General features: G+C 49.4%; 1 protein-coding gene across 1 annotated transcript; it reads right to left on the reverse strand.

Annotated features, from left to right (window-relative positions):
- Positions 1–19,443: 19,443 nt before the first annotated feature.
- On the reverse strand, positions 19,444–20,514 carry LOC124656262 (putative disease resistance protein RGA3). Its single transcript, XM_047195040.1, has one exon. It carries the CDS (start codon positions 20,512–20,514, stop codon positions 19,444–19,446), a length of 1,071 nt encoding a protein of 356 aa, XP_047050996.1.
- Between the last annotated feature and the right edge of the window lie 6,226 nt (positions 20,515–26,740).

A 26,740-nucleotide genomic window follows, 5' to 3' on the forward strand; every position in this document is an offset into this window, starting at 1 on the left:
CCTACTTATGAAATTGCTGCTGCTGCTCTAGTTTGCATGTTGGAAACTAAATTTTTTAATCTCAATCCTATAATCCAACACATGTTTCTTACACTCGGTGATATGGAAGAGGGGGAAAAGAAAGATTTTGTTTTAGAAACCCTTCTTAGAGAATTTGGTGGTCTAGCAAGAGAGGCTAGAAAGGTCTTTGCTAAATTTAATATGCTTGGTTCTCATACTAATTTTGTTGGTCTCCTTGAAAAAATGGACATGGATAGAATAAGGTACACTAATAATATTAATGATGGTGGGGAGATCAAAGCACCAATATCATGTAAACTCCTAGCTATGAATGATGCACTAGAAAATAACTATGCTTGGCTTGTTCCTGAAAATTTGTTTGATGAGGGTAGCAAGCCCAAGACTAATGAAAAGGGAGACGCTGAAACTTATGTATCCAATATACTATGCTTGGTTGAGAAAACTCCAAACCCCGCTGTAGATGCACCACCCTTTGATAATACTTGATTTACACTTTCTGCGCCTAGCTGAAAGGCGTTAAAGAAAAGCGCTTATGGGAGACAACCCATGTTTTTACTACAGCACTTTGTTTTATATTTGAGTCTTGGAAGTTGTTTACTACTGTAGCAACCTCTCCTTATCTTAGTTTTATGTTTTGTTGTGCCAAGTAAAGTCTTTGATAGTAAAGTAAATACTAGATTTGGATTACTGCGCAGAAACAAATTTCTTTGCTGTCACGAATCTGGGTCTAATTCTCTGTAGGTAACTCAGAAAATTAAGCCAATTTACGTGAGTGATCCTCAGATATGTACGCAACTTTAATTCAATTTGGGAATTTTCATTCGCGCAAGTCTGGTGCCTCAATTAAATCCATCTTTACGGACTGTTCTGTTTTGACAGATTCTGCCTTTTATTTCGCATTGCCTCTTTTGCTATGTTGGATGAATTTCTTTGATCCATTAATGTCCAGTAGATTTATGGTGTTAAGAATGATTGTGTCACCTCTGAACATGTTAATTTTTATTGTGCACTAACCCTCTAATGAGTTGTTTCGAGTTTGGTGTGGAGGAAGTTTTCAAGGATCAAGAGAGGAGTATGATACAATATGATCAAGGAGAGTGAAAGCTCTAAGCTTGGGGATGCCCCGGTGGTTCACCCCTCGCTTATTCTAAGAAGACTCAAGCGTCTAAGCTTGGGGATGCCCAAGGCATCCCCTTCTTCATCGATAACATTATCGAGTTCCTCCCCCGAAACTATATTTTTATTCGGCCACATCTTATGTGCTTTGCTTGGAGCGTCGGTTTGTTTTTGTTTTTGTTTTCTTTGAATAAAATGGATCCTAGCATTCACCGTATGGGAGAGAGACACGCTCCGTCTGTAGCATATGGACAAGTATGTCCTTAGGCTTTACTCATAGTATTCATGACGAAGTTTCTTCTTCGTTAAATTGTTATATGGTTGGAATTGGAAAATGCTACATGTAGTAATTCTAAAATGTCTTGAATAATTTGATACTTGGCAATTGTTGTGCTCATGTTTAAGCTCTTGCATCATATACTTTGCACCCATTAATGAAGAAACACTTAGAGCTTGCTAATTTGGTTTGCATATTTGGTTTCTCTAGAGTCTAGATAATATCTAGTATTGAGTTTTGAACAACAAGGAAGACGGTGTAGAGTCTTATAATGTTTACAATATGTCTTTTATGTGAGTTTTGCTGCACCGTTCATCCTTGTGTTTGTTTCAAATAAATCTTGCTAGCCTAAACCTTGTATCGAGAGGGAATACTTCTCATGCATCCAAAATCCTTGAGCCAACCACTATGCCATTTGTGTCCACCATACCTACCTACTACATGGTATTTCTCCGCCATTCCAAAGTAAATTGCTTGAGTGCTACCTTTAAAATTTCCATCATTCACCTTTGCAATATATAGCTCATGGGAAAATAGCTTAAAAAACTATTGTGGTATTGAATATGTACTTATGCACTTTATCTCTTATTAAGTTGCTTGTTGTGCGATAACCATGTTTTCTGGGGACGCCATCAACTACCCTTTGTTGAATATCATGTGAGTTGCTATGCATGTCCGTCTTGTCCGAAGTAAGAGAGATCTACCACCTTAATGGTTGGAGCATACATATTGTTAGAGAAGAACATTGGGCCGCTAACTAAAGCCATGATTCATGGTGGAAGTTTCAGTTTTGGACATATATCCTCAATCTCATATGAGAATAATAATTGTTGCCACATGCTTATGCATTAAAGAGGAGTCCATTATCTCGTTGTCCATGTTGTCCCGGTATGGATGTCTAAGTTGAGAATAATCAAAAGCGAGAAATCCAAAATGCGAGCTTTCTCCTTAGACCTTTGTACGAGCGGCATGGAGGTACCCCATTGTGACACTTGGTTAAAACATGTGTATTGCGATGATCCGGTAGTCCAAGCTAATTAGGACAAGGTGCGGGCACTATTAGTATACTATGCATGAGGCTTGCAACTTTTAAGATATAATTTACATAACTCATATGCTTTATTACTACCGTTGACAAAATTGTTTCATGTTTTCAAAATAAAAGCTCTAGCACAAATATAGCAATCGATGCTTTCCTCTTTGAAGGACCATTCTTTTTACTTTTATGTTGAGTCAGTTCACCTATCTCTCTCCACCTCAAGAAGCAAACACTTGTGTGAACTGTTCATTGATTCCTACATACTTGCATATTGCACTTATTATATTGCTTTGCATTGACAAACTATCATTGAGATATACATGTTACAAGTTGAAAGCAACCGCTGAAACTTAATCTTCCTTTGTGTTGCTTCAATACCTTTACTTTGATTTATTGCTTTATGAGTTAACTCTTATGCAAGACTTATTGATGCTTGTCTTGAAGTACTATTCATGAAAAGTCTTTGCTTTATGATTCACTTGTTTACTCATGTCATTACCATTGTTTTGATCGCTGCATTCATTACATATGTTTACAAATAGTATGATCAAGGTTATGATGGCATGTCACTTCAGAAATTATCTTTGTTATCGTTTTACCCGCTCGGGACGAGCAGAACTAAGCTTGGGGATGCTGATACGTCTCCGACGTATCGATAATTTCTTATGTTCCATGCCACATTATTGATGATATCTACATGTTTTATGCACACTTTATGTCATATTCGTGCATTTTCTCGGAACTAACCTATTAACAAGATGCCGAAGAGCCGATTGCTCGTTTTCTGCGTTTTTGGTTTCGAAATCCTAGTAACGAAATATTCTCGGAATTGGACGAAATCAACGCCCAGGGTCCTATTTTGCCACGAAGCTTCCAGAAGACCGAAGGGGAGTCAAAGTGGGGCCACGAGGCGCCGCCACACTAGGGCGGCGCGGCCTAGGTCTTGGCCGCGCCAGCCTGGCGTGTGGGGCCCTCGTGTGGCCCCCCGCGTTGCCCTTCAGCCTACTTAAAGCCTCCGTCGCGAAACCCCCGCACCGAGAGCCACGATACGGAAAACCTTCCGCGAGACGCCGCCGCCGCCAATCCCATCTCGGGGGATTCTGGAGATCTCCTCCGGCACCCTGCCGGAGAGGGGATTCATATCCCGGAGGACTCTTCACCGCCATGGTCGCCTCCGGAGTGATGAGTGAGTAGTTCACCCCTGGACTATGGGTCCATAGCAGTAGCTAGATGGTTGTCTTCTCCTCATTGTGCTTCATTGTTGGATCTTGTGAGCTGCCTAACATGATCAAGATCATCTATCTGTAATTCTATATGTTGTGTTTGTCGGGATCCGATGGATAGAGAATACCATGTTATGTTAATTATCAAGTTATTACCTATGTGTTGTTTATGATCTTGCATGCTCTCCGTTATTAGTAGAGGCTCGGCCAAGTTTTTGCTCTTAACTCCAAGAGGGAGTATTTATGCTCGATAGTGGGTTCATGCCTCCATTGATATCCGGGACAGTGACGATGAAAGTTCTAAGGTTGTGGATGTGCTTGTTGCCACTAGGGATAAAACATTGATGCTATGTCTAAGGATGTAGTTGTTGATTACATTACGCACCATACTTAATGCAATTGTCCGTTGCTTTGCAACTTAATACTGGAAGGGGTTCGGATGATAACCTCGAAGGTGGACTTTTTAGGCATAGATGCAGCTGGATGGCGGTCTATGTACTTTGTCGTAATGCCCAATTAAATCTCACCGTACTTATCATGACATGTATGTGCATTGTTATGCCCTCTCTATTTGTCAATTGCCCGATCGTAATTTGTTCACCCAACATGCTTTTATCTTATGGGAGAGACACCTCTAGTGAACTGTGGACCCCGGTCCATTCTTTTATACTCGAAATACAAATCTGCTCGCAATACTTGTTCTTTACTCGTTTTCCGCAAACAATCATCTTCCACACAATACGGTTAATCCTTTGTTACAGCAAGCCGGTGAGATTGACAACCTCACCTGTTTCGTTGGGGCAAAGTACTTTGGTTGTGTTGTGCAGGTTCCACGTTGGCGCCCGAATCTCCGGTGTTGCGCCGCACTACATCCCGCCGCCATCAACCTTCAACGTGCTTCTTGGCTCCTCCTGGTTCAATAAACCTTGGTTTCTTTCTGAGGGAAAACTTGCTGCTGTGCGCATCATACCTTCCTCTTGGGGTTCCCAACGAACGTGTGAGTTACACGCCATCAGTAAGGTGAACCATTTTCACCCGAGATATTTAATATAGTGACCCTATGTTACTTGCCATGATTAAACGCGCAAAAAATGATGGCCAAATTGAGAGAGTGATTCCACATCTTGTTGATGGTGGACTTTCTATCCCTCCATAGGTTGATGTACGAGTCTCTTCATATATCATGATCTCGAAAAGGCAAGAAATCAAAATTAATTTCATCAGATATGATTCGTAGTGGATAAAATGGAGAGTTGCAAAGATCTAGGGTTCATAGAGAGGGGACTGATGTGAGATCGATATTCAGTAGTGAAGTGAGGGGAGTGCGGTGGGGTGGTTAATCGGAATTGTTGTTTGTAACTCTGTATTATATAGAAGTGTTGCAATATCTAAGGTTAGGTAATGGGCGCTGGCTTCCTCTTTCGGCCCAGTTGCTAGCTCTTTTGGCAATATAAATAGATCGAGCATATTATTCTAAAAAAAAGGTGCCACCATAATGAGAGATGGCGCTTTCACTCTTCGATTCTTTAGCCAATTAGCTCATATACTCCCTCCGTTGATTTCTATTTGCAAGTTCATGATTTTTAGTAAAAACTTGGTCAACCTATACATAATTTGACTTTAAAAAAATAATATAGCCTTTATTAATTGGAATGGAGGTAGTATATATAAATTTCTTAATTTGTAGATATTAATTAGGGGACATGGAGCGCGAGGCCTAGACATTGCTACATGATCGATCTAGCCTAATTTTAACATGGAATGGGCAACCATTTTAACACGTGAATTCCCCGATTCTATAGTAGTCTCGTTGTCCGCGATGTTAGGCCATACCTATCAACGACACGAGTCTCACCATAGTAAACGTCAAGTCCAGTCAAGTCCAATCCATGGCGCCATGATATATGCCCGAGTTCAGGTAGCACGACATTAAACTGCGCCGGTCCAACCTGCCACCAAGTACGGCGTATTTATCTGCCAGTATGAGTTCTAGCCCGGCAAATTTTTGTTTGTCGGCCTAACTAGGCACCGAGAATGCTCATCCGCTGGCCAAAATATTTTTACAGACAACTACGGCTTGTGCCATGTAAAAATTCCATCAGATAAAGGATGCATTTTCTTTTGTAGTGCACATTAACAGCGAAAAAAGCAACGATGAAGAGGACTGATGAGGCGAAGCCTCTAGTTTTAGGCTTCATATGATCGCTATATTTTACTTGTATTTTTCGTATGTAAAATTCAAGTATTGCAATGCAATCTAAATCAAATTTATATGTGAATATTATCTTTTCTTTTGAAAAAATAATTTAACGGCATGTTTAAGAGATGTAGGTTGAAATATGCATTCTCCAGCGACCAATCCAACGCGGCCGGAAGTTTGGGACACAACCGAAGCTGCTGTTTTGGTCCGTCCGTAGGCCGGAACTTCTGCAAATTCTGATTTCGGGATAATACTTTGGAAATTTAGAAGAATTTTTTAAAGAAAAATCCCGAGAAGTAGTGAAGCCCTTTTGGTAATCCAATGCATCTATCTCCCATCCGTTAAGTCACTCCAAACTCAGGGAGGCTGCCGCCGCTCTTCCTCTGAACGGCCGCCGCACCTCACCTGGCCTTCTGCCGCCGCGGCACCCCAAAACCGGCGGCGTCCACAGCCCGGCGCCTGCAGCAAGAGATAAAAGAAGGGAGGGAGGCGGCCGCTGGTAGTGGCCGCGACGTGGAGGCGGGGGAGGGGCCACGGCGGGTCCGGCCCGACAGCGAAGAGAGACAGGGTCGAGCTCCGGCCCCCCTCCCTCCGGTTCTACAAGCTGAGCAATGGCGGGTGCTGCTTCTGAGATCTCTCTTCTCCTATCTTAGCCCCACCACCCCCCAGTCTCCATAATCGCACTCGTCAATTTTTGCAGGTCCAGCTCGTGTTGGCATGTAATTAGAACAGAGAGTAGAATGAAATTCTTCTTCAGGTCGTACTTATACTTAGATATATATATTGATGTATGCTTTATTTTCTCCTTTGTCCTGATCTTAGAAATACTGCAAAGGAAAAGCCTGCCAGCAGTTAGGTTCCTGGGTCTCAGAGCCTCCCCTGTACTCCTCTTTGTTTCCTCTTAATAAAGATCGGCCTCTGGCCTTTCGACAGTTAGGTTCCTGGGTTGCTTTCCTTTCTGACCTTATGTAGAACCAGCATTCACACTCAAGATTCTGTGATGCGATTTTGCAGGATATTGACTGCCTTCACAACGGCATGTGATTGATCGACCTAGTGAGATGGATTGAGGAATCAGTTCATTTTTCTTTATCGAACAACAGCACCTTGGTCCTCCAACGGCACTCCGAGGAATGGTACTCTGATATTGGTACCATCCATTTTGGTTAATTTGTGCTTTCTCTTTTAATTATGAGTGAATTCCACTTTTTATCCCCTAAGATCAATTTTGTGCCAGTTTTTAAAAATTCTCAAAACTACCTCATTTAACATACTTCCTTCCATTTTCTACCCTTTTCAATATTTGGCCTTGTTCGGTCCCAGTCTCAGGACAAATCATGGTGTGTCATAGTCAGATTTTTTAGCCAAGCCGAGCCGAGATGGTTTAGTTCAGGTGTGATGAACCGGACCTGATCGCAGATGTTAGCCGAAGCCTGGAACCAACTCGTCGTTCCTACGGGTCGAGCCAGGCCACTCCTTTGCCCTTTCCCCTCTCCCTATGCTAGGGATTCAGCCGCAGCGGCCGGTGCTGAATCGTATGACCCGTTCCTTTGTTTGGGAGATAAGCACACGAAGCCGAAGGAGCCTAGCTGCGGAGAGGTTGTAGGACGAGCACCGGTGGGGGCGACCCGTTGGTACGAGCAATGGCTGCATCCTATGACGGCTGTGTCACGGGTGCTAAGGCAACATGCTCCAGCATTGTTTCATGGGGAAGCAGAGCACCAGCGGTGGTGTACTGGCATCCCAGCTCTGAATGTGCCGTTTGTTGTTCTGCTTGTTATGCTGAATCTGAACGTTGTTCTACCTGGAGCAACTAAGGATCAAGAGAGTGAGTTGTTATTTGGGCTTTCTACTACTAGCTATGGCCTTGTGCTCTGCTGGTTGCAATCGTGTTTTTTCTAGTGAAGCCACGAAAATGTGCCTAGCTTACTTTTGAATGTAAAAAAATCCTACAGGTTCTATATCTGGTTTCTGAATGTCTCTAAATGCTAATTATTAAGGAACAAGGTCACTCTGAAATCTGAATCATATCTTAGTCCATTTAGCATGCCAACAAGTAACAAATACAGAAAAGGGTAAAAAATGGAATAAAGTATGCTAAATGGGGTAGTTTTGAGGAACTTTTGTTAAATTGGGTAAAAAGTGGCACAAAATCGATCTTAGGGGGTAAAAAGTGGAATTCACTCTTTAATTATTATGTCGTTTGCCTACTTTAGCTTATAACAGTTGTTGCATCTCTGCCTGCAGTTATACTTCTGCTTGTCTTCTTTTTTTAATGTGAACCTATGGTGTTTAGCAGATGCATTGGAGTTTCTTGGTGCCAGTACTGCCTCATCCTGCTGTTCTAACTTCTAAGTCTTGTTATATCTGATAAGAATTCAGCTACTATAGCACCTTGGTCCAACGGCACTCCGAGGAACGGTAAATCTAATATTGGTACCATCCCTTTTGGTTGATTGGTGCTTCCTCTTTTAGTTATTATGTGTTTTAGGTTTGCCTACTTTAGCTGATAACAGTTGCTGTATCTCTGCCTGCGGTTATACTTCTGCTTGTCTTTTTAGGGAGCTTAGTAGCTGAATTCTTATCAGATATAACAAGACTTAAAATAGCAGGATGAGGCAGTACTGGCACCAAGAAGCTCGGATGCATGTGCTAAACACCATAGGTTCACATAAAAAAAACTCCGCGTGGTTTCGACCAAAGGCAAAAAAGAACTCTGGTTGGACATATTGATGTACTCCCAAAAGTTTTCAACAAAACCCTCTTCCAGATATGGCCTTAGTGTTTACTGTTCCTTTGTACTCATCTTCTTCTGCGGACCTTCTTTTTTGCTTGGGACGGTGTTCTTCTGCAAACTTGTTCCTCCTCTTCATCCGCTGGAGAAAAAAAATAAAAATAAATTCTAATGTAGCATATATTCTTCTGAAAGAAGGGAAACAAGAAAGAATTAAGAAGACAAAACAAATATTTACCGGCTATGCTTGTTTACCTAGAGGATTTGGAGAGCAGCGAGATATATTGGTCTCAAAGCTGTAGGGTACCCGTGTGTACAGTATGTACCATTTCCTTTGTTCCTGTCCATTGCGTGCATAGGCTTTGACATGCTGCGCGCCGCTAATTACCTTGTCCATCCCTAAGCCAGATCTTTCCGTGAACATGGAGCTGAGCAGCGCTAGGCTGCAATCCAGCAGTAAATGCCTTGTTTTTACACTCCATAGATACATGGGGATCGTCTCCATGCGGTAATCCTCTAGCTCAAGTCTCAAGAGCTCAGGCACGTCCTCTAGTGCCTTCAGCCTTGGGCAGTTCACAATGGTAAGCTTCTGCAATCTTGGGAGGTTTGTGATGCTCTCTAGGTTTGGGTTGTGAAAGACATCAAGCTCCACAACGCAAGTGAAGTCCTCCAAGGAGTTGAGGTGCTGGACATTGTGTACACCCAGCTTTCTCAAGGCCCTCGCATGGAAGGTGAGCCCTGGAGGAAAACGCCTCAGCTTGCAAGTATCCAGCTGAAGCTCCTCCAAGACAGACATGGATTTCACATCTGGTTGCATTTCCCACTCCCACTCCTCCCATTCCACCATTCCAATCAACTCCAGTTTGTGCAATCTCGGAAATGCCACCTCCACTCCATATGAATGATGGCGATGACGATCATGGCTGGACTGTAGGAACTCATTGCCCACATGCTTGATGAATGGAGCATGGTCAATCTGCAGCAGTTGCAAACAGGGGAGCTGACATAAGCCATTTGGGAGGTGGGTACAACAATCCAGGTCATCCATCGTTAGAAACCTCAAGCTCTTGAGGGTAACCGCTGCTGCGGGTGACATCATCCACCTTGGGAGCCGTTGACCACAATATCCTCCAATATCAAGGTAATCTAAGCTAGATGGAGGGCATAACTCATCAAACACCTCCTCTATTCCTCTCTGCTGATCCTCAGAAGTGCCTGCTTCATCTATGCCAAACCTATCATGCCCTACTGTACTGCCACACTCTAACTTCAAATAGGTAAGATGCAACTTGTCACCAAGTCTAGCCTTTGCGGCAAACGAGGTACGAGATACATTCTCCAAACCCTGTATTGCAAGATCCCTGAGCTGGGAAAGAGGGCCCAGCTCTTCCAAACTGCACCAATGACCACAAATATGGGCTGGAAAACCATATAGTTTCCTTATATTTGTTAAGCCATGGAACCCCCTAGGTATGCCGGCATTCATACTTGTGCCAGTAAGGCTAAGGTACCTCAATTTCCCTAGATTTACAATGCCATCTGGAAGTTTCTTGAAACTTCCACATCCTCTGAGGCTAATAAGTTGCAGAAATTGCATCTTGCCGATGTTTTCTGGCAGTCGAGATATATCAGCATATCTTATGGACAAATACCTCAAGTGCTTGAGTTGATATAGAGAGTCAACCAATGCAGCAAAATTTGCATCTTGTATGTGCAGAATCCGTAGACTTGAAAAAGCAATCAATGTATCACTAGGCTTAATCTTGAATTGGCCAATTAATATTAGTGTTCTCAAAGATTTCTGTGCTTGTAACATCCTCCACTGTAATTCACCTGATTCAGACCCTCCTGTTTCTATGGACAGCCGAAAAAACTTCTCTGAACTAAGTTTACTAATAATACCAGTTTCTCCACTTTGGGCTACTAGTGCTTCATCTCCAGACACGTATTGACCAAACGAGCGGACAACATCATGCATGGTGCAATGATATTGATCAATATATCCTCTGTCTGGCTCTATCAAATTCCGCATGATTAACTCCTTATAGTATTGCCTTCCTGATTCTTCTAGATCATCTGATGTGCTTCCTAGAACAAATCCTTCGGAGACCCACATGCCAACAATAATGTCATAACCAAACACTATATTTTTGGGAAGGAGAGAATAATGCAGGAAGCATTGCTTCAGACAAGGAGATAGATCTTCGTAGCTTAGGTATACAGCATAGTTTAGCTCTTCGGGCATTCCAATAACCGACCATGCAGAATCATTCAAAACCTTGTCCCAATCACCTCTACTTCTCTCTCGCTGACGCAGGAGTCCTCCCATAACTTTTATTGCAAGTGGCAAACCATCACATTTTGCTATAATTTTCATCGCAATATCCTTTAGTGTACTAATCTCAGCTTCTTCTGTCTCACTTGAGATTACCTGCAAGCAATTGAAGATTACAAAAATGGCAATCCCTATATCAGTAGATATAGTGGTTGATAATAAGCTTATCAAGAAAATAAATTCAGTGACCACCTCCATCTTCACAGTCAATCACTTTATTCACATTGAGTTGAGAGCCACAATCATATTGATGACTCCTTTAATTCTTTATTCTGCCATTATGAACAAAAAGTACATGTAGAAGAAAAACTGCTAGAGCTATTTATTGAATTTTTTTAGATAACTAATGATTTTTTACTCTCTTATTTCTTGTGCAAAACAATATTTTCTTAAACAAATTTCATGCAAACTCTACGTCCCTTTTTCTTCTCTTTCAAAAATCTCTGGTCATGGCTATTTCAAGGCAATTAATCTGGACTATTTGGATGCTAGGCCTACTAAATGTTTTTATGACTGCCACCAACATGAGATGGCATAACTGTAGAGGTCGCGAATCGTGCAAATATTTCTAGATACTACCGATTTTCGGCGACAATCAACTTCTGTACAGAACTGATGTTCACTAGCTTTGCCAGCAATATAGTTTAGTTTGATCTAGTTTTTTATTTCTCTTTTTTGCGAAAACGCAAAAGCCTTGCGTTTCGATGCATTGATAGATAAAGAAGAGTTTATGTACAAGTCTTACCCAACACGCCGTACAACTCAACCCAAGAAAAAGAAACTAATCTAGGGGAGTAGCTGGCGCATAGCCCGGGCTCCCGCGTCCGCCCATTGCTGCGCCTCGGCCACGATGTCGTTGAACAAGGATGGCACCGAAGGACGCATGTTGTCAAAGACCGCCGCGTTCCGGTGTTTCCAAATCCACCACGCCGTAAGCATGATCACCGACGAAGTGCCTTTGCGCAGCTGGCGAGGGGTGGTCCGCACCACCAGCGACCACCACTACGCGAAGTCACCCTCAACCGTGGGAGGACCTGAGGTGGATCAGATCCACGACAGAACCTCAAACCAAATCGTCCTGGAGAAGGAACAACCTGTGAGCAGGTGACTCATGGTCTCGACAGATTGGTCGCAGAGCGGGCAGCTCAGCGCATGCGGAAGGCCACGCCATGCCAGTCTCTCCCCCGTCCAGCATCTGTCAAGGCAGGCCAGCCAGATAAAGAACTTCACCCTCGGCGGCGCCCAGGATTTCCAGTTAAGCTTCCAAGAACCTGAGATGATCGCCCCCTGAAAGAGGGTGTCGTAGCAGGAACCGGCCGAATACTGTTCATCCGTCGTCCAACGCCATACCAGCCTGTCCGGATCCGCCCCAAGCTGGGTGTCCCTGAGACGGCCCCATAGCTGAACGTATTGCCACAACGCTAGGGCGCTTGGAGCACCCACTATGTCGGGGATCCATAAGCGCTCAACCAACGCCTCCCGAACCGTGCGTAACTTTCGCCGACGTTTCGGTACCAGAGCGTACACCTCCAGCGCCATCTCTGATGGACCTGCCATCCAGCCACCTGTCCTCCCAGAAGAGGGCGGAGTCACCGTTGCCGACCACCATGGAGGTGGAGGCCGCAAAGACATCCAACTCCGTCTTCGAGAAATGCATGTCCAGCCCGCGCCAGGGTCGCAGGGGATCAGTATGCATCCTCCAGATCCATCTCACCCTGAGGCTGATGGCAGTACGCGCAAGGTCTGGGATACCCAAGCCTCCCAGCCGCAGCGGCCTGCACACCCGTGCCCAGTTGACGTGGCAGTGTCCCCCATTGGCATCCGCTCTACCAACCCAAAGGAATCCCCGCAGGATCTTGTTCACCTGCTTTAGTGTTTTTTTATGGAGGCCCAGCACCATCAGCTGGTGCAGAGGGATCGCTGCGAGGACCGAGCGGATCAGCGCCAAACGTCCCGCCCTAGGCATCAACGATGCCCTCCAGGTGGGTAGTTTGTCAGCCAGACGATCTACCAGGGGCTGAAACGCAGCCGCCGACAGCCTCCTGATAGATAGCGGAATGCCAAGGTACTTCACCGGGAACGGCGCAAGCTGACACCCCATGAGCTCAGCTGCGCCCACAGCCTCCTCATCCGAGTAAGCGATCTGTGATACAGAGCACTTAGCGAAGTTGGTGCGTAGACCTGATGCGTGCCCAAAGAGCTCGAGGATACCGCGGACAGCCCGCAGTTCCGTCTCATCTGGGTGGCAGAAGATCACCACATCATCCGCGTAAAGTGACACCGACGTCACTAAGTCCCGCCGCGCTAAGCGTCTCAGCACCCCCAGCTCGATTGCCTTGGCCAACATCCTGTTGAGCAAGTTCATCATCAGAACAAACAGCGCTGGCGACCCTGTCTCAGGCCCCGCCGATGCCAGATCGGGGGTCCTGGCTCGCCGTTGAGCAACACCCTCGTACTTGCAGTGGATAGGAGGATGGACACCAGTTCTCGAAATCTTGGGCCAAACCCTAACTTGCGGAGGATCTCCATGAGGAAACCCCAAGAGACGGAGTCGAAGGCGCGTGCGATGTCAAGCTTGAGCATCACCCGCGGTTCTTTCTCCCGATGGAGGAATCGAGCTGTCTGCTGAACCAACATGAAGTTGTCGTGGATACAACGTTTGCGAATGAACGCGCATTGGTTGCGATCCACCAGTGACTCCATCCGAGTGGCTAAGCGAGTGGCCAACGCCTTCGCAACTAGCTTGGCGAAGATATGGATTAGGCTGATCGGCCTGTAGTCACCAAGCGCCGCCGCATCCGGGCGCTTAGGCAGCAGGATCAGCAGGGCCTGGTTAAGGCTTTGGAACCCGCGCCCACACAGCGTAAGCAGCTTGTCGAAGGCCGCCATGAAGTCCCCTTTCACCACTCCCCAGCACTTTTGGAGGAACTCAGCCGTGAACCCATCGGGTCCAGGCGCCTTGCCCGCTGGCAGTCGCCGAATCACCTCCCAGATCTCGTCTTCCGTGAACCCCGCCTCCCGGTCCGAGAGGTCCTCCGAGTGGGTGTCCGGAAGTCCAGGTCCGAGGAATGCCGCCTCTCCACCGAGGTTCCAAGCAAACCCTCGAAGTGTGTGAAAGCAGCTTCAGCCATAGTCGCATGGTCAGAGATGACCGCGCCTCCCACCTGTAGGCTATGGATCATGTTCTTCTGGCGGCGGTAAGCTGCGTGCTGGTGGAAGAAGGCTGTGTTGGCATCCCCCTCCTTGAGCCATGCGATCTTAGCCCGCTGCCTCGCAATGGTGCGCTCTAGAGAAGCCAGACCCAGGTAGGTGTGCTTGAGGTGAGCCCTGAGTCGGCGTTCGTCTGGCGACAACTGTCTAGATTCCATAGCTATATCCAGCCTCATGATCACCTCCCGCACTATCATCAGCTGCAGTTTGACACAACCGATCTTCTTGTCTACTCCAGCTCATCAGACTGCGCGCAGTGCGCTTGAGCTTTGCGGTGAGCCGCCGGAAAGGGTCCGGATCCCCCTCCACAACATCCCAGGCGCTCCGTACAACCTCCTCGAAGCCCTCTAGTCGTAGCCAGAAGCGTTCAAACTGGAACCGCTTCGGACCTGTTGACTTGGTGGTGCAGTCCAAGAGGAGTGGGCAGTGGTCCGCCACCACCGTCGCCAAGCAGCGCAGCATGCAGCTGTTATGCAACTCTTCCCAAGCAGCCGTGGCGAACACCCGGTCCAGCCTCACAAGGGTGGGAGTTTCCCTCTCATTAGACCACGTGTAGCGTCGTCCGTGGAGATAGATCTCCTTTAGCTCGCAGTCATTCAGGAAGCGCCGAAATCTGCCCATCATCATACGGTTGAGGTTACCGTTGTTTTTATCCTCATCGCGGTAGATCATGTTAAAATCTTCGCAGAGCGCTCAGGGTCCAGGGTGGCCCCTGCGGACGTCGCGGAGCTCCTCCAGAAAGGCGACCTTGTCAGCCTGCCTGTGGGCCATAGACACACGTCAGCCACCACCCCGAGCCACCACCCACAGGGGAAACCCTCGCTGTGACACTGTTAGCCCCGTAGTGGGCGCTATGGAGCTGCACCACCCGGCTAGTCCAAGCCACAATGATCCCCCCCTCCCGAGTATCAGTCGCCGGCAAGCAGAAGTAAGCGTCAAACTCTGCGCCTAGCGCTTCAATAACGATAGCATGGGTTATAACAGATAGCTTTGTCTCCTGGAGACATACAATGGACGCACCCGTAGTGTTCACTACACTCCTAACACCCGCACGCCTTGCGCGATCATTGAGGCCTCGCACATTGGCCACCAACACTTTAGGTTCGTACAACATTGGAACGACACAACACCCGTGGACCACCGTCAGGGGTCAGGCCTCAATGAGGCGACCACCCGTCATCCCCAGCTGAGGTGGGGAGCAGCCTCTGATCGTCGAGAGCGACCAACCATAGAACTCCGCGATCGCCTCAATCATATCGTCCGTCAGGGGCAGCTCATACATCTTATGGTAAGCCTCCAGAGCAGCCTCCGATGGTGCCTCATCCCCTTCGAGGAGGCCCAGCTTGCGCATGAGGTTACGCACCGCCTTCATCTCAGCGTTTAGACCGCCAGGTTGACCTGCGATCCTCGAGCTGCGTCGAGGTTGGAAGTTAAGCTCAACCAACCTTCGTCGAACAGTCGGGGTCTGGAGGAGTGCATCCGAGCGCGACTTCGCCGCTGTGAGAAACTCCCCGAGGGTCCGAGGTCTCGCCAATGCAGGCTGCGAGCTTGGGAGGGTGGGCTGCCGCGCTCTCTGGAACACCACAGGTGGCGTGGCGAAGCGACACACCGACGGGCTAGGGGCAGGTGGTAGGGAAGAGGCCATGGTGCCGGCCGGTGGCGGCTCCATGACAATCTCCTCATCCACCCTCTCCTCATCCGCCCTTACAACGTCCCCCACCTCAACATCCGTGGCGCCATCCGAGCTACAGACGTCAGCCAGCTGTATCACCGGGCTCAGGCAGGAGTTGGGGGCCTCGACGTCCACGCGCTCCTCCGGAGAGACAGCAGCGGCAAGACACGTTGGAACCACCACTTTGGAGGCTTCCCGCGTGAACACCTGGGACGAACCCCCCTCCCTTGGGCCCGTGGCATCCAGGCCCAGCAACGGCTCATGCAGCAGCAGGGGCGTGGCCTGGCAGGGAGTAGCTGGGCATGACCCACCCTGGGGGCCCAACATGGTGGCCTGGTAGGGAGCTGGGCTCGACCCAACCTGGGGGCCCAAAATGGTGGCCACCCTCGCATCCGACGTCGTGGACGTGGGCATCTCCACGTCGCCAAGAACTTGCACAACCGTAGCTTGGACCGAAGGGGGCTCACGGCCAGACTGGGTGCGGTCGGCAGCGGCAGCTGGCAGGATCACCATGGACCCCACCCGAAGCTCCGCGCCTGCGCCCATGAGCCCATCACCCAACAGCGACTGGACACCCACGTCGTCGCCTAGCTCGTCCACATGCGCAACTCCAGCCGCGCCGCCCTTTTTGACCGTCTCCAACGGCTCGCTGGCAGCAGCGGCGGCCACACCCTGGGCATCTTCGGCGCTTTTAGCAGCTGCCAAAGCTGCTCTCTCCTTGATCGCCTGCACCTTCTGGCCCCCCCTCTTCTTCTTCTTTCTCTGGGCGATTTGTCGCGGAACAGCCATTGTCGGGTCCCCAACGACTGCGCCAGAAGACAGCGTACGTGTGGACCCTCCCCTGCTGGTGCCAGCCTGGTCCGCCGACACGCCGCCACCGCTGCCGCCGGAGCCGGGGAGGACGTCCGGTACACCACGTGTGTACTGGTAATGGCGCCTCGTCGGCCAGGCCGGAGTAGGGCCGCCGTCGCCACCACCGCTCGCAGCGCCGCCAGGAGCAGGTCGCCGGAAATCCACCGTACTCGTGACGTGCACCAGCAAAGGGTAGACCAAGGTGTTGATGTGTGGAGGAACGACAGCCTCCGCCGGCGCCGCCAGGTCTGCCAGCGACGGGGGATCGTCCGGCTCGACGACGTGGAGGTCCACCTCCCGCGGGATCAGGGCCGGGTCGAGGCACCAGGCGGAGAGATGGAGGACGCCCATGTCTGCACGAGACCTGGTGAGCGGGTGAAGCCGCTCCACCCAAGCCACCGGAGTGAGCGCCGCCTCCGCCGTGGCCAGGCTCCACGCGTGAGCCGGCACACCCTCGATCTCGATCTCAGTATGAACGCACAGACCGCCCGACGCCTCGTGCGTGCGCCTCGACCAAGGTCGGAGCAATAGCCTGTAAGTACGGCGAGGCGAGCACGCCGTTGCCAAGCACCCTGTCGCGATCCGTCCGCTCCACGAAGAACAGGAGGAAGTCCTCCGGCCTGTGGCAATGGACGGAGAAGGTCCCCGGCGTGAGCCCGTAGACGTCTTCCAACGCCATGGCGACCTCCTCGGTGGTAACAGCCCTGCGCACTCCGACGATCACCGCCAGGAGGGCCCTCGACAGGCCTCCTCGGCCGCGTCCATCTCCGACGTGCGAGGGAGCACACACACGGCACGGGCAGGGCGCCGCGCGAGCTCACCTCCCACCGCCGGTGCGCGCAGGCCGAGAGGGGCCACCTGCACCTCCACTCCCCTGCGCGGCCGCGTCTCGATGTCTTGGCGAGCCACCGGCAGCACGGGGACCATGGCGCGATCGGCCGCAGCGTGCGCAGCACGGCCACCACGCGCCGGCAGCGCGCGATCACCCAGCACCTCCTGGCGCGCAAAGGAGCCACCTTGGCGCATCCTCTGCGGACCAGCATCACGGCGAGGCGCGCCCGCGGGAGCAGGTGCCGCCGCCACGCGGCGAGGGCCGTCGTCGAGCCCGAGCGGGGCCTCCACGCGACGCGGCTCCACCGCCCACCTCAAACCATCAGCAGCACGCGCAGCAGGCGCCACCTCACGGTGTCGCGCGCGCGGTTCAGCGGCGGCCTGGCGGACCTCCGGCGCAAGCGCGCGGAAGTCGCCGGCGCCCTCACCCATCCGGCGGCCGCGCCCCTCGTCGTTCAAACGCTTCCGCGCCGGTTCCTCCCCTCCTGGCGGCGACGGCGGCCTTGGCGGGCGTGGCAGCGAGCACTCTCGCGCCATGTGGCCCGTCTCGCCGCAGCGCAGGCAGATCGGACCCGTGGTGCAGTCGGCGGCGCGGTGCCCCGGCGGCATGCAGAGCAAGCAGAGGCCGTCGTAGTCCGCGTACGCCCCGACCTCGCGCGCCGCCGGGCGCGCCGCCCTCGCCGTCGCCCTCTTGCCGCCACGGCGTCCCCGCGCACGCTTGCGTGTGACGTGCGTGGGCTCCTCCCATGGCCCCTCCTCCTCACCGTCAAGCTCATCTCCAGAGTCATCGAGCTCGTCGATGGCGGAGCTCCTCTCCTCCATCCGCACCACTGACCTCAACTCCCGGCGCACCTGGACCACCTCCTGCTCACCTGCGCGCCTCGCCGCGCCTCCTCCGACCAGGGCCTCGCTGTAGGAGGGCGGCGTCTCCTCCGAATCGGAACCCCGACCGCCGCGCCAGCGGTCCTCGCGGCCACGCGGGCTCGCCGGCGACGTGGACTGGGGCGGGGAAGGGGTGGGAGACGGCGTGGCCATGCTGCCGTCGCCGCGGCGGCGTGGTTGGGCTTGCACGCTCGCAGCACGCCTCTCGCTGCGCTCCTCTCGCTGCGCCAGTTTTTTATTTCTTAGTTGCTTGATTTTTGAACTCTATATTTACTCGGGCAATGGATTTGCATAGAAATCAACAATGTGTTTAACTGATGCCAAAAATATGACTTTGTACTAAAGAGTAAAAACAATCCAAGTTGGAGATAGACAACTGCATAACAAAGCTTGATGAATGCAAGTGAAATTTGAGGGAAAAGAAGTTAAAACTACACTTCCATAAGAAAAATCCTAAATTGCTTAGCTAGGGGATTTATTCCCAAAAAATTGACTCACAATTCTTCACGAAAAAACCACCATATGTCTATCATAGACGCATGTTAAGGATGAGTGCAAAACCTTATGGTTTTCGTAAGGCCATATGACATACTACCTCCGATCATATTTAATCGATACGGAACAGAAGCTACCAACATGCATGCATCTCCACTACGCTGCGTCAATCTAATCCGAACGGTGGGATTCAGAATTTTTCTTCAAAAAATTACCTTATGTGTTATGTGACACCATATGGATTCAGATTTTTTTAAAGACTATAATATTTGAATGTAGTCAATTGATATGATTATCCTGGGATCGATAAGTAAAAGTTACATTCCCCAGTAAAGCCTATGAACTGTTCCTAAGTGGTGAGATCAAGTAATGATTTTGCTGATTCTGAGACCTAATTTAATGAAAAAAGTTGATGTCCTTTAAGACACGCATTAGAAATATGAACTTTGAATATTTGCCTCAAATATGACGTGTATTTACTTAGTATTGAGCACATTAAGCCATGAAATTGAAGTGCTATATTACAAAATTGCAGGCAAAATGCATTAATGAGAAGTTAAGACAGAAGGATAGTTGGAACCTGTTTCTTGAGCAATGACCAAGCATCACTGGCCTCTAGTTTGTCAACATGATGGTAGGGCAGCAAGGCTTTCATCCCTCTGGCAACCGTGTCATGTCTGGTAGTGATGATGACTCGACTACCTCGAGCTACGGCATTAACCATGGGTGCTTCAAGCAAATCCTCCCATACTCCATGGTTCCACACATCATCCATCACCAGGAACAGCTTCTTGCCTCTCAAGGCAGCCGCAAGTCTTGGCTGAAGAACAGTCATTGCTTTTTCACCACGGTGGTCACCCCCAGCAAGGGTGATGGCTGTCCTGAGCAGCTCAACCTTGTCGGTGTCCTGGTTGACGCTCAACCATATAGTCTTGTCAAACATCTCCTTTATAGTGTCGTGGTTAAATATCTCCCGAGCAAGGGTTGTCTTTCCGATCCCACCCACACCCACGATGGCGACCACCATGACATTGCTGCTGCCCCTGTTGTTACTACCTTTTTTTTCAATTAGCATCTCGACCAGCTCTCTTGTGTCTTCTTTGATCTTCTCCCCGACCACACCTGACTGTACATTCTCTCCTGTTGTCTCTCGGTTGGCAGCTTGGCGAGAGGTCAACCTGTAATTATGGTCCTCGTAGAAACCAAGGTTGATGAAGTTGAATTTGTCACCCCTCTTGCAGATGTCATCCAGTCTCTGGTTGAGCATCCTGATGCGGGTGCCAATGTTGTGGGCGAAGAGGGGATTCCGCATACAGAAGAGCAAGGGGTTGAAGCACCCCATGTCAGCTGTGAACGGAGCCCTCTCCATGGCCTTGAGCTGACATAGGTCGAGGATGTTAGTGGCCTGGTACATGATGCCCTTGAGCTCCTTCACCCACCCACGCACGCTCTGGTCGGTGATGTTTCTTCTATCAGCATCGGCAAGGAAGTTTTTGAGGTCGCCAAGCCTAGAGCCCATCTTATCAATCTCGCCAGGGACTCCAAGCAGCATGCCCACCTCTTCTCTTGCCATCTCCGCGAGCATATTCTTGATGTAGGATGCGAAAGCATCCAGGACCACCGCCATTTCTTCTAGATTTTCTGCTTTTTGTTTTTGTTTTTACAGAAACAGAGTTAAACTACTGTACCAATTTTCCACACCGGAAGGACAACAAATGCTAATCAATTTATGAGAACCTAATCTTTCTTTTTCAAGTAAAATACTAGCATGCTGGCAGGAAAGACAGTTATGCATGCAAAATGCGAAAGCAACAAAAAAAACCCATGAGAAGCTTAGTGATCAGCAATAACAAGATAAAATTAATAAATGGAGAACCCATGATTAGCTAGATAGACAAAGCGACAAAAACACCTACATTGTGCCTCTTCTTGGAGGAGTTCTCACATCCAGGATGAAGAAAACGAAATTGGGGAGCAAGTATGAAGGAAGTGCAGCTCAGGAGCTTATATTTGGGGAGAGTGACAGGTGTGAAAAGAAGATGAGAAAAACGGAAAAGCATGGTCACTACTCCTGTTCACACCATCCTAAAAAGGAACAAACACGGTATGTCCCTGATACTGTTATTTGTTTCAATAAAATAGCTTCAGAATATGAAGTGTGTAATTTTTTATATCTGTAATAAAACGTACTACCTCAGTTATTTGACATAACACGTTTTAGCAGTTCAAATAATTGGGAACGGAGGAAGTAGTATTCAAAGCTGCATGCTGAATATCACAGAAAAAATTTAAAATACGAAATTTCAAATTGGTACTTTTGTCGTGATATGCTTAGGAGGCGTTCTCACCGCCAGAGAAGTCACGATCAAGAGAAGACTTCTCGGAGCCAGCACAACACGGTCAGGTGGCGAAAGGTGCGATCTAAAGGGAGTCTTCAAATGTTTGATAAGTTAATCTCGTTGTTTCGTGTCGATGATTAATTAGTGTTATCTTCTTCTAGCACTACTGGTTGGAACGATTGTGGAGTTGTCAGGCTGGTTGTTAAAATGAAAAAAGAAGCTTGTCAGGCTGATAATTTTCTATAAAGTGTCAAATAGGATTATTCACGCTTCCTGATATTGGTATGCAATTACCTGAATGTCAAGCCGTTCCTCAAACCAGTCATATATTACTAGCACTATTAGTTAGTTAATCATGTTGCTGGGGAATTTAGAATAAATTGTGAAAGCTAGGATTTGAACTCGAGACCTGAGGCTCTGATACCATGTTAAACTTTATGCACTAGCCATTTGAATCAAAATTCCGAACTGATGGAAAGTACACTTCAACAATCACGTCATTTGGATTGGGATTAATTAGTGCTAACTTTTACTAGCACTATTAGTTAGTTAATCATGTCGCTGGGTCGCGTCAGTCTTCGAATGACTGGACACTCGTGGAGTTGTCAAGCTGGTTGTAAAACAGAAAAAAAGAAAGTTGACAGGGCTGATAAATTTCTGAAAGGGGTGCCGCTTGACTAGGGGCAGCAGCTTGCTTTTTGGTGCTGACAAAGCAAATCTCTTAGGTTTTGCTTTTTTCACTGTTTTTCCTACATAATTCTCCTAGGAATAGCCCTTTAGGGCAGGTCTTCAAGGCTCCTTTAATTCATAGGATTTTCGAATGTATGTGTAGGATTTAAATTCTCTGAAAATTTCCCTTCAGATGCCATTTAACTTTGCTCGTGGTAGGAAATTGACCATTTCAGTTGCGGTACTATAGCCATGTAACGAAATTCATGTGTTTCAGGGTCACACAAATGGCGACCAGAGAAGACTCCTCAGAGCATCTCCACTCGTCTCCCGAATAGGTCCCCGGCTGGCTATTTTTCCATCCGGACGGAGAAAAATGGCCCATCTGCGCCCCCGGTTCCTCGATTTTCCTCGGATTTGGGCCTTCATCCACCCGGCGAGCCCACGCCAACCCCGGCCTACCGGGGGCGCGCTCGGTGAGTCCGGACGAAGCGAAAGCGCGCGAAACGCCGAGAAATCTCTCCCGCGGTTTCGCTTCGGCTTCGCCGCAGAGGTGGACCTGGCCGGTCAGCGGCACACGCATCATCTTCCGCGCGCAGTAAAGGCTGCCGCCGGTCAGCTCGCCGCGGACGTGTAGCATCCACGCGGCATTAAATCGCCCGGTCCAGCCTCGCCTAAATAATCCCCGCTCGTCGCGACGCGTAGCACCATGACGAAACCCTAGCCGCCACTCTTCCCTCGACGAGATCCATGGCGTTCAACGAGCAAGATGGGGCGGCCAACAACGGCTTTCCCCGCCGGTCGCTCCACGCGTGGGAGGGACACCTCCTCTACCAGGCGGGGTAACCCTGCCCGCCGGACACGAGGCCTCCCGGCGGCGGGTGGCGGCTAAGTGCGGGCGGCGTGCCAATCCCGTCGCCGCCCCAGGGACACGCCCTCGGCGCCGCCATCGAGGAGGTCCGACTGACAATGTCGGACCAGGAGCGCGCCGAGCCACGCCACCACCCTGAGAACTACACAGCGTGGAACTCCTACTTCCTGCGGCGGTGGGAGCAGGAGCTCGCCTCCTACGATGGCCCGTCGCCTCCGCTTCCGCGCAACAACTCCGCGGGACGCAAGCGTTGGTGGAGCGTGCCGGGCTGGACGCTCGACGCCATCATCGAGCACATCGAGGGCGGCGACGCGCCCGTTCTGACGATGCCCCCGCCGTCGAGGGCAAGCAGCAGCTGGCAGCCCCGTCGTCCGGTTCGGCGTCGAGGTCGACGCCGATCTCCAGGTCGGCGCCATCATGGGCGCCGGTGAAACAGGAGCCGCTTTCCCCGCCGAGCAACCATGCGCGCAGCGGCGGCGGGATCGTCATCCGCGAGCCCTCGACACCACGCGGCCGCCTCCACCCCAAGCGCGAACCATGCACCTTCGGCGAGCGGAAGCGCAAGCCGGTGAAGGTGGAGGAGGTCCACGACGCCGAGAACTCCGCAATCCTCGAGGCCGTCATGGCGAGGTCCCTCAAGGACCTTATCCCCGCCGACAACGCCATGCCCCTTGACCAGGCCTGTGCCTGGTCGACGGAGCAGTGGGAGAAGGAGGAGGCGGAGCGGCAGGCTCAGCTCCTCGAGCAGGCCGCTCGGAAGTGGTGAATCTAGCCCATTTTGTTAGGGTGGGGCAGGCCTAACTGAGCTGGGCTTTTTTTTAAAAAAAATTCTTATTTTCTATAGAAAATATATGGGCTGGGCCAAATCTTAGGGTGGGGACCGCCCCACCCTTCCACCCTGCTGGCTCCGCCACTGCCGCTCGGTACCGCCGGCCTGCGACTCCTCCATCTGGTGCCCGACTCCTCCCGTCATCGACCTCGAGACGGAGTCCGACGACGACTGGTACAAGCCCTCGCTGTCCCTGCCACGCAACGGTGGCCGGTGGGGAGACCCTGGCCAGGGCACCAGCAGCCAGGCGCCAACGGTCAGCTCGCCGCGTTTCGATGATGGCGGCGACGGCGACGAGGACTACACGGTGTTCTACCGCCATTTCGGCATGTAGAACGCCGTGTTTTAATATTTAAATTTTCCGAATTCGGCCTCTATGTATGAACTTCGCCCTCTATATAGTAAATATCATTAAATTTAGTCTAAATTCAATCGTTTTTATCCGTACTTTGTCAAGCTTTTGTTTTTCAAATTTCGTCAAGCTTTCGTCGTCAAGCTGGTCCTCCCCACGCCAATTTTACGTCCAATCCAAAGGAAAGTTAGCCCGGATTTCGGTGTGAGGAAGCCAAACGAGTGCAGATGGTCTCAGAGTCAGCACAACACGGTTGGGTGGCACATGACGATGCATGGGCGTTTTTCAATTGTCTGATTACTTAATCGCGTCATCTAGTGGCTACTTTAACTAGCACTAGTGAAGCCTGGCGTTGGCGGCGTCAGTCTTCGAACGACTGACCGCTCGTAGAGTTGGTCAGGCCAGCTTGTAAAGGAAAAAAGTTTTCAGGCTAAGTTGTCACCTGACTGGGCAGCTCTTGTTTTCTGGTGCGTAGCTGACCGGGCAAATCGCTCAGGTTTTTCCTTCCTTTTTCGAAGCCTTTTTTCCTTCTTAGGCTGGTGCCAATGCATCACCCCACTATAGCCTCGCCACGTCAGTTTTTACCATCACTCTCACCCCACTCTCACCCCACGGTGCCAGTGCACGGGCTATAGTGCCAGCTCTCACTTCCTCTCTCCTCCCTACCGCCTCCCTATCGCCCCCACTAGCACCGCTATCGCCTCCCTCTCGCCCCGCTCTCGCCTCCAACGCGGGCTATAGGCGGGCGGTACCGCCCCTACCGCCGGTCGGTGGAACCACGGCCCGCCGCTAGCGTCTCGCCCGCCTCTCGCCTCCCTCTCGCCCCATCGCGGGCGGTACCGCCCGCCCTCCAGCCCGCGTTGGCACCAGCCTTAAATCTTTGTACATACTCGACCAGTCGCAAAATAATTGACACATACAGTTGAGTGAACCTACTGATGACAACAGCACTACGGGAGAGCTGCAGTCTGCCGACGGCCGCCAGCCGACGGCAGCACGGAAGACCGTCGGCACAGGCTGTGTCGACGGTGACCGTCAGCGTAGCTTCGTCGGCACAGTTCTGGTCGAGGATTGCCCGATCACCGTCGGCACAGATTGGTCGTTGACACAGATTGTTGTGCCAACGGTTATATCGTCGGCATAGTATTTCAAAATTTTCAATTTTTAAAAAAATATTCAAATTATTCTTTTTGAAAAAAAATATTTTTTATTTTTTATTTTTTTTCAATTTTCTTCTTATTCTTTTCTACTTGTTAATCTTTCACAATCACACTTAGTACACCTAATTTTAGGTCAAATTGCACTTGTAGTCAAACTTTCCAGTTGGTCATCCATCCTCACACTACTCCCGTCCCATCACGCTTAACTTCTTTGTTCTCTTTGGTTGAGCTTCTATGAAAAAAATGACACCTTATTGTTAATACTACCATATCAATCATATTAACCCTTTGACCGTGCTGCCACACCTCTATATTTTTGAATTCTAAACAATTACTTAAATAAACAACAATGAATATATATAATAATAATAATATAGAATTTGAAAAACAATTAAATGATTTTATTTTTGGTCTTTTTATTTAATATGAAATAATTAATATCAGTAAATGCAAATTTAGCAAATAATATGTCTAAATTGATCAGAAAAATGAGAGGAATACAAATATGACATCCATATCATATTTTGAACCTACAAATTTAATTTACCCAAAAATCATGAGCATTAGATCAAGTACCTCTAGTTTAAATCTAGTTGACTTTATCGGATATGAGGTGGGAAACAGCCTCAGCATGACATAGTTTGCCGGAATGAGGTCATATTTGGCACATGTGTGGGCCCTAGGATGGGAAGCAAGACCTCGGACGCGGATTTCTAATCCGACCCACGGGCGACCATCTTTTCATTTTTAGCGTGCCCAAACGATTTTTATTTGTGAAGCAGCTACATGGGCCGCATTTTAGTATGACGTGAAACCTCCGTGCGATGATAGTAGACCACCTACGCACCACCTATCACATGACATGTGCATACGTTAGATTTTTGGGAACCCATGCGGCTTTAGGCGGTGTCCCGCCGAATCCGCTGGAAACTGACCGGATTTGAAGTAGGGGTCAACTATCCGACACTCCAGAAATTTCGGAAAAAATGTTTTTAGTTCTACGACGCATCATTATATGTGCTAATTTTTGTCCGTTTAGTTTGTTCGTGAATGGGTGCACCCGCACGCCCGGTACGGCGATACCACATGTCCCAAGGGCTCTGTTTTGGCTAGATGGCAATTTGAACGAAGTCAAAAAATCTCACGGAGCCGCGTGGCATCATTTTTTATGTCATAGTAACTATTCCGTTTGTCAAAACTGGGATATGACAATTATTTTGAAAACCCTTCACGAAAGGGCTATCACGTCCGGAGTTCTATAGATTTCAGGGGAAATGAGGTGGGAAACGGCCTCGACATGGCATAGTTTCCCAAAACAAGGTCATATTTGGCACGTGTGTGGGCCCTAAGATGGGAAGAAAGACCCCGGGTGTGGATTTCTAATCCGACCCACGGGCGGCCATCTTTTCATTTTTAGCGTGCCTAAACGGTTTTTATTTGTAAAGCAGCTACATGTGGCGCATTTTAGTATGACGTGAAACCTCTGTGCGATGATAGTAGACCACCTACGCACCACCTATCACATGACATGTGCACGCATTAGCTTTTTGGAAACCCATTTGGCTTCCGGCGGTGTCCCGCCGAATTCATTAGAAACTGACCGGATTTGAACTAGGTGAATGGATCGTAGCGA

This window comes from Lolium rigidum, chromosome 5, assembly GCF_022539505.1.
Source record: "Lolium rigidum isolate FL_2022 chromosome 5, APGP_CSIRO_Lrig_0.1, whole genome shotgun sequence".
In the NCBI taxonomy this organism is placed as follows: Eukaryota; Viridiplantae; Streptophyta; class Magnoliopsida; order Poales; family Poaceae; genus Lolium; species Lolium rigidum.

Excerpts from the sequence above, each read along its gene's own strand:
- LOC124656262 (XM_047195040.1), bottom strand. The coding sequence starts at position 20,514 with ATGGCGGTGGTCCTGGATGCTTTCGCATCCTACATCAAGAATATGCTC.